The sequence below is a fragment of the Pempheris klunzingeri genome, chromosome 20 (assembly GCF_042242105.1).
Source record: "Pempheris klunzingeri isolate RE-2024b chromosome 20, fPemKlu1.hap1, whole genome shotgun sequence".
NCBI classification, from domain to species: domain Eukaryota; kingdom Metazoa; phylum Chordata; class Actinopteri; order Acropomatiformes; family Pempheridae; genus Pempheris; species Pempheris klunzingeri.
In genome coordinates this window covers 19,941,807-19,950,116 of record NC_092031.1, presented here as the reverse complement: position 1 = coordinate 19,950,116, position 8,310 = coordinate 19,941,807, and the positions used below count along the sequence as shown (strand labels likewise).

Here is an 8,310-nt window from a genome sequence, read left to right as displayed (position 1 = left end):
GTCATTTGAACCTGCGTGATGCAATCCCAGTCTCGCTGTGATGATTTCCTCTCTTCTGACCACTTTGCTGTGCCTGACACTAGAGTGCGGCCTGTTAGCTGGTCAACTCCATCCAAGCGGCAAATACCCATAGGTGTTCATTTCTTATGTTTTTATTAAAAACTAAAGCTCATAGAAGGATCAGTACAACATGATTTTAGTTCATAACAATACTACTGAGAACATGACTGCCTTTAGATAGATAGATAGATAGATAGATAGATAGATAGATAGATAGATAGATAGATAGATACACAGATAGATAGATAGTTAGATAGATAGATAGATAGATAGATAGATAGATAGATAGATAGATAGATAGATAGATAGATGTACTTTATTGATCCCTGACTGAGAAACTGTATTGTTACAGCAGCATCCACAACAAATATAGTACATTTAAATAAGTAAGGAAAAAACCACTAGAGGAAGGAATATCAGAAGGAGTATATACACTAACACTCTAATACTCTAAAACTAATAAAGTAAGTCTGAGTACAGACACACAGAGGGACTTGGAATACAGCACATGTGAACTTTATATAACCCAGCGTGAATATGTGACTCAATCATGACCACATAAGATTTGACATGACGGGACTGGACTGGGTCCACATGTGGAGTACTCTGCCAGGTTCAGCACACAGAGGTCCAGCCACACCTTTGGTTTGGAGTTCACCATTTAAGGAAGTTCACTTTTAAAAGGAACTTTGCAAATAGAACTTAGAGTAACGCATTTGGCGGAAAGTATCTCAAATGAAATATGAAACTTTCAATCTGTGAATCGATCTGACTTGATTTCAGTCAAATCCTGTTTATATTGCCCCAACACTCCACATATTATTAAGCTTTCTTGTTGTTGCTTCTCATGTTGGATCAAATTCAATATGCAAATGAGGTGGGGGCAGTTCTTCAGTTCTTCATGAATGAAAATATGCATATGCTGTGGCCCACCACCTCATTGGCTTTCTCATTTTAATGTTTATTTTATTTTGTGTTTTGGATCACATTACAAGTCAAAAGTGAATAAGTCTGGTAATTATTAGTTCAGAGACAATGAATGACTATATATATATATATATATATATATATATACATATAGTACTGCACTGCCCTCCAGATGAATACTGTCAGCTGAGCATGTCCATCTCTTTGTCCAGGGCCTCCACGTTATTCTCCAGGCTGTACGTGGCCCATTTGTTGAGCCTGCTGTACAAAGGCAGTCCATTCTTCTCCCTGTAGAGGTAGACACCAGTCACTCTGTTCCAGTTAGTGCTGCTGATAGGACTTACGCTCTGGTACTCAGCCAACTGCTCCTTCTCTCCCTTTTCCAGTGCCACAAAGCCAAAGAAGCCCTTAATGTTCTCTGCAGCCAGGAGGCGGGCATGTACAGCTGCCGTGCGCTGGAAGAGGGTCTTTTCATTAGAGCGGTACTGAGACCAGTAGTCCTCCTGCTGGTAGCCAAGAGGAGAGGAGCAGCGCTTCACACACAGCGTCAGGAACACGGTCAGAGATATTCCTGCCACAAGCAACCAGCCCATCAGCTGAAAAAATAGACAGACACCAAGTCAGCACCTTGTCAACACAGCAACTGTCTTTACATCCAGCCATAAAGGAAGGTGGTGGCTCTTAAAAGCACCAGCCATTATTATGTTGTATTTTTGGACATGTACTTCATTACATGTGCCTGTTAATCAGCATTGGCAGTGATGTTTCAATCATCACCATCAGCTCAGATCGGTAAGCAATGAATCTGTCATAGCAACTCATTCAGTCATTCATTCCTCTGTCACTCATTTCCTGTGTCATTCCCTCACCTGTCCGGTATGGTCCCATCACCTGCATCACCTGACCTCCCCGTTCACCTGCACACCAGCTCCCGGCTCCCTCATGAGTTTAACAGTAAATACACCTGCCCCTTAGTCATATCTAACTGCCAGATTATCTCTTTTCCAATCCCAGCTGTGGTCTTTTTTTTTTGCATGCACATCTTTTAAACATTGGGTTAGACCATGTGGCCATCAGTTTTTATCGTTACATTAGAGTCTGGCTGATTACTGGATTCTGATTGACTGCAGGGTTTCCATAAGTGTGATATAGGACAATTACTAAGTAGATTTTCTGAATGAATGCACTGGTTATATTGAATGAGTAACCATAGCAACGGGGCAGCACTGAAGTGCTTCTGACTAATATCTTCTCTATCCATTTAGAGGGGTGAGAATGTAGGGCCATGTAGGGTCTGTAGTTAGCAGCATTACTATTGCTATAGTACTGTAATCCCTTCTCTTCTTTCTGTATACACCACTGTTTTCATTTAAAATCTTTTCTTTTCTTTGTCTGTGGGTATCATCCTAATGTGTTTGCCCTTACTTTGGCTGTTATTGCCAGTATTCCATCATCTTCTCATACCAGTATGTGAACAGATCCCTTTTTCCCATTCATCTTCTTAAACATTGACCTCACATCTCCTATTTTCCCTTCTCTTCCTATAGTAGAACAGTAATTCCTCCTTCTGTTTCATTTACTACTCTTAATTACTATATGAGCAAGAGACTTTAATAGTTTCCGAGCATTCAGCATTCCAACATGGGACCATTTTTCTTTTTCCCCCCTATTGTATTCATTACTATACTATTCAACGCTGCATTGTCACTAAGTCTGCTGATTGACTACTTAGTTCTTTGATTTTTTTCCCAATTAGCTTTTGCAAAGCACTACTTCTTATGACAAGGCCTGTCTTTAGTATTTACCTCTATGTTTATACAACATATGATTGGAAAATGATCGCCTCCAATATTTGAACCCTGCTGAAGGCTCACATGAACTTGCCACACTATTAGAAACTTAAGGTAAGGTCAATACAGAACAGTGTGTTGGTACAAATATCAATTCTTGTTCCATTTCCATCATTAAGACAAACTAACTGTCTTATATCCATCAGCTCTTCAACTACATCTCTGTCATTGTCCGTATGTGTACTCTCCCAAAAGCTATTGTGGGTATTGAAGTCTCCGCACGGTGCTTGTCTATTAATGAACTTCTCTACTGTTTCTAATATCAGTGGTTTACAAGGGTTATAGAGATTCACTTTGAAAAGGTTCCCATTTGTTTTACATATCTCAATCACTTTGCATTCAACTTCTGCTGAGGTTGCTGCTCTTCCAAATGCCATGCCATAGCTAATAAATGTTGCACACCCTCCACCTTTGCTCTCTTCTCTATCACACCTCACTGACTCATACCAGGTAAGATAAAATCAAGATGAGACTGAAGCCAAGTGTCCTGAATGTACACAATACCAGGCTTAACTTCTGAATCAGCACAACATTTCAACAATTCTTGACCATTTGCAATCAGACTTCTAGCAATCCACTGCAAAATATGAAATACCAATATAAATCTAAACAGCATTTTGAGCTCCTCCATCATTATTTATCGCCCACATTCCATGTGCATCTTCAGCTTCAATCTTTAAAACCTAGAAACTCCTCTGCAGCTTTCACCACCGCCTTCATTGTGTCACTTCCTCTTTCTCGTTGTGTGGCAACATTAACAACTTCACATATGAAGGCTAAAAGTTCTTCTTGTCTACAATCAAGGGGCTTTCCTTAACTCTTACTGAGAGGTATCTGACCCTCCTGGCCTGGAACTCTTTAGGCCTAAACTCTGGGGTTCAGCATCATTCTACATCTCATCATTCAGATTTGTATGAGATTCTATGGGCTTGCTGTGTTTCTTTCCATTAGCATCAACACTCCCTCATGCCTCAACATATGACACCTTATTCACAATCTTGTATCTCTGCACTACTTTTGCTTGCTTCTGTTCCACACATCCACCATAGGCAGCACTATGCTCACCTCCACATTACAGCATTTCAGCTTTTTTGCTTCCATCTACACTGTTGTACTGTGTCCCACTCTCTGACATTTAATCCATCTCATTCCTACTTCAGATGGCATAATCTTTTCAAATGTAATCAGTTTTGATACCATCTTTATTAGATTGGGGTCATTTGGCCTCTATCACCTTTCCACCATGGATCTCTTTCTTCCCCTCTTCCACAGACATTCCCAGTGGGACCTTTAAAATGACTCCTTTTAACTTTGTATGTAAGTGATATATAATTGAGCCATCCTGCTTCCTTCTCATCTCTCACATCCGCTCAGTACTGATTGGGCAGGGCGTAGGAGGAGAAGTTATTCTCCTGTGAGTACAGCCCATCACATTTTGGAAAACTGATATGCTGAGTTTACAGCTGTGCAATATGTGCTGTCCAATGTTTCTCTTTCAAATGTAGTGGAGTAAAAGTTCTAAGTTTCCAAAAATATCAATGCTCAAGTAAAGCACAAATATTTGTACTTGATGTACTTCAGTACTCAAGTAAATGTACTTTGTGACTGTTCACACCTGATGATATGGGACTGAATCCACATAAACTACAGTGAGTGTTCATGGTGATGAAGTAACATGTCAGCCAGTGCAACGGTGTGGCTCAATTGTGTTTTTGACAGTTGGACAATGGAGCTCTACGGCATTGCCTAAGAAGATATATCTGGCTTTGATACACACAAACACAACACTTGTTAGTACGTACATTCACTGTTGGTTTGGCTCTGCACGTGGGACTTGCTGACAAAGAAAAAAGAATATCAACAGACTGCTTCACAATTTCGGTGGTTTACCAAGGGTGAGATTGAGAGCTATCACTTCCATCTGTTTGCACCTAGCACAGAGAGACATTATAAATCCAGAGTGTGTTATCCTATTCCAGCACATTAGGAAAGCAGGGAGTGAAGGCACGCAGAAAATGGATGCATATCAAGGGAATTTTCAAGTGATCGAGCCCATGATGATAACAGCACTTACTGATGTTTGTCTTATTTGATTTAAGCATTAAGCAGATGGAGTGTTATCGCCAACACCACAAACTGTCATTTTTACATGTTTGCGTGTTTGTAGATTAAACAAACAAGATACACCACATTCATCTGTGAGCTTTAGTGGTGTTTGTAGGTGTGTTGCATTTTGGACAGAACTAGGGTCGCTATTTCCACAGGCCTCCAGTCTTTCCAGTTTGCTAAGCTAGGGCAACAATGTCCTGACTCCCACTCCCCACAAGTGATGCAGGGTTGTTTAATAACTGCACCCACCCAACCCGTTGAAAGGGTTAATCGGCACCGCCCTCTGAACCTAATCTGACCCACAAACCAAAGTAGCACAGCTGCCCAGACTGAGAACTGTAACAAGGACAGAGACAAAACATAAAGTCACTACCTGAGATTCATATTTCAGCCTCCGCTCAATCCCAGCCCAGACGCCTTGCAGCTCCATTGAAACACTTCCTTCACATGGGAGTTTCGCCATGTCCTCGCACCCCTGATCTGAAGGGCAGCCCTCCAGCGTACTGGGGTCAACAAACTCACTGAGGGCACATGTGTATGCCTGGCCCTGCAGCAAAGAGATGACCACCCAAGTCAGCGGAGCTACCACAGCTCGACCGATGATGGTTCCCAGCAGCGCAAAGGCTGCGGCTCCTGACAGCTTCCGGCAGTTTCTGAGCCGACACTCAGACACCAGGTCCCAGGTGCTCTTGTTCATCATTATTCCTACGAGGAAAAATGCCAGTGCTGGAACACCAATGGCAACCAGACCATAGCGGTAGTTCCTCCCAGGGGAACATGGGCAATTAAAGGCAAAAACATTGTACGCAGTCTGGCTGGCCACAGTGCCCAGAGCAATCAGACCGTTGAAAATCATCACATCTTTACTCTTGAAGAAAAGGGACACGAACTTAAAGTTCTCTGTGACGAGTGCAGCAGCAGCCATGTTGGAATGTACTGAAGTACTATGTCTGGCTGCAGAGAGAGAAAGAAAGGAGAGATAAATAACAAACTAAGAGTCAAAGAGAAGCTTCTGTTTCAAACACATTGTTTTGATTGTTACACTTACTTCATGCTTGTTGCAATATTCAAAAAAGAAACCAGAAACAGTTGAAAACATTCTAAGATTGAAGTTTCTTGTTAAATAAATCCTGCCATTTGATTAAAAAACAAATAGTGTTAACTCACGCTCCAGCAGTGTCCTGAGGCGGGACAAGTGATTCAGACTTTAGAATCCATTCTAAACATCCAGTGCAATGACATTGCAGGAAAACTATTCAATGTGTTCAAAACATAAAATGAGATAGAAAAGAAAACTCCCTGCTCCTGGCCGGCGTGTGATGACTCATAGTCAGGAACTGCCCTTCAGTTTCCGTTGGAAAAAAAGGCTCTGTAAGTGAAAACATGTGTTGCAAATCACAGAGCAATATAGCAATAGGCGGGACAGCCCAGGAATGTTAGTTACCTTTTGTAACCCCAGATTCTATGAGTATAACCTTTAACCCTTTAAGAGCTGTTGCTATTGGCATAAGGGCGAAGCTGGATGTGGTCAGTGCCCCACTGGACCACTGGAGTCCATAAGCACTGACACACACCAGATCACCGACACAGGAGTCTGCCCTCCGTCCCTGCTCTGCTCTCTTTAGTGTGATGGCATCACACAGCCAGTGAGACGAGCGCTGTTTAGCCAGAGGCTTCTCCAAAGAACGCTGTCTGTAATGAACAACAGTTGCTGTGTCTGTCTGAGCGCCGCTGGACATGCCACATAATGAGACAGTGTGCGCACGGGGCAGAGGCAATGTGATGCTGCGTTCCTCTCATTTGTGTGAGGAGGAGGGAAGAAACCCTGTAAGGAAATAACCCCCCGATCTGAACGGGCTGGTTATAAACTTCGGCATAAAAAGGCCTCAAAATGGCTGAACTGCCGTCATCTCTGACGGTGAGACAAGACGGAGAGACAGAGAACACAAAAGTCTCTCACTCTTTTAGCCGAAGTCAGGGCTAAGAGAAGTGCAGTCTTTAGAGGCAGTAACTTGAGGGAGATCTGTGTCATTGGTTCAAGTGGGGGCTTAACCAAGGCTCCTAAAACCACTGGTAAATCCAACAGCGGTGCCAAGGAGCACATGATGGGCCGCTGTCTTCTGATGCAATCTAAAAAGCGTTTAACCAGCGGGCGCCCCAAGACAGATCTCTCTCTAAAAGCCTCGTGGCAGGACGCAGCGTACGTTTTAACAGTAGACAGTGTCACCTGTCGTAAGTGACTGAGTACAGGCAGGAGCCTTTGCTTTCCAAAACCAGCAAAACATGGTAGCATACAGTAAAAGAAATCTGCATACCAGTTTCATACTGTATGCTAATGTGAAAAGCAGTATACCCACACCCCCACATCTTAGGACTCACCTCGGCCTTCCGCAGATCCTGACTTTCCTGATCTTTCTGGTGTCCCATCGTCATTACGTGGATATGATGAAGATATTCTTGGGCCACTTCCGTGCCTCCCCACAGACTCTACAATTGCTGCATTGACCTGCCCCCTGGTACCGCCCCTCACCTGCAGGAAAGGGAGAGACAGAGGTCCAGAGTGGTGGTTCCAGCACCCAGAACTCAGTTGGCTCACTTCATGTCAGCGTAACCACCAGAAGAGGAAGCTCATCAGTGAAAAGAGAGTGCTGGTGAACTGACCATTTCCTCTACTCCCTTTTCTCTCCCACTCCCACGGGCTGTGCTTGTCACTCCCTCACAGCCCCCACACCTTCAGCACACGTGTTTCATCTCCATGGACTTCCTTGATGTCAGAGGAGGCCATGGTTAGTTCATCTCCTGCTTTCTGTCTGCTCTCTCCTTGGGGCTGCTGTCAGTCTCTCCTCCTGATACCACCCCCAGTCCAACGGCCAAACACAGCTGCTGGACCAGGAGCTGCAGACCCGCTTGTGCTGCCTGTTTTCCCAGAGCCCTGCATGGGTCTGCCAACATGTCTGCCACCTCTGCCTCTGGTGTCTTCCCACAGGAGATGGTTTTGTCCTGGATGCAGGGTGCAAATCCAAAGAAAAAAACAATGAGGACACTGTTTGGATCTCTGAGGTGAGGTCCAAAGGCACATCTATATACACTGCTAACTGCCATGGACGCTGCCAAAGAGAACAAACCTTAGATCCTTGAGTTTGCTGCTTCAGGTTACTTAACTCAGCTATAAAGTGTCTGGATAAGCCCAGGTTGCAACATAACTGTCAGTGGAAGACCTAAAAGCAGAGGTTTCCCATTACAACTCAGAGCTGCACATCTGTAATCATGCTCTGTTTAATACAATGAACAAGAAACACATCGCACAGCAACAGCAACCGTGTATGTATTGATGACTGATTGTGGAACATTTGCTTTTCCAGGC

At 43.5% G+C, this 8,310-nt stretch overlaps 1 protein-coding gene across 1 annotated transcript; it reads right to left on the bottom strand.

Moving 5' to 3' along the window:
* Window positions 1-227: 227 nt before the first annotated feature.
* On the bottom strand, window positions 228-6,234 carry LOC139220063 (calcium homeostasis modulator protein 2-like). Its single transcript, XM_070852119.1, has 3 exons — window positions 6,114-6,234; window positions 5,320-5,900; window positions 228-1,583 (listed from the first exon to the last, which is right to left on the bottom strand). The coding sequence occupies exons 2-3, from the start codon at window positions 5,869-5,871 to the stop codon at window positions 1,170-1,172; spliced, it is 966 nt and encodes a 321-aa protein (XP_070708220.1). The 5' UTR covers window positions 5,872-5,900; window positions 6,114-6,234; the 3' UTR covers window positions 228-1,169.
* Between the last annotated feature and the right edge of the window lie 2,076 nt (window positions 6,235-8,310).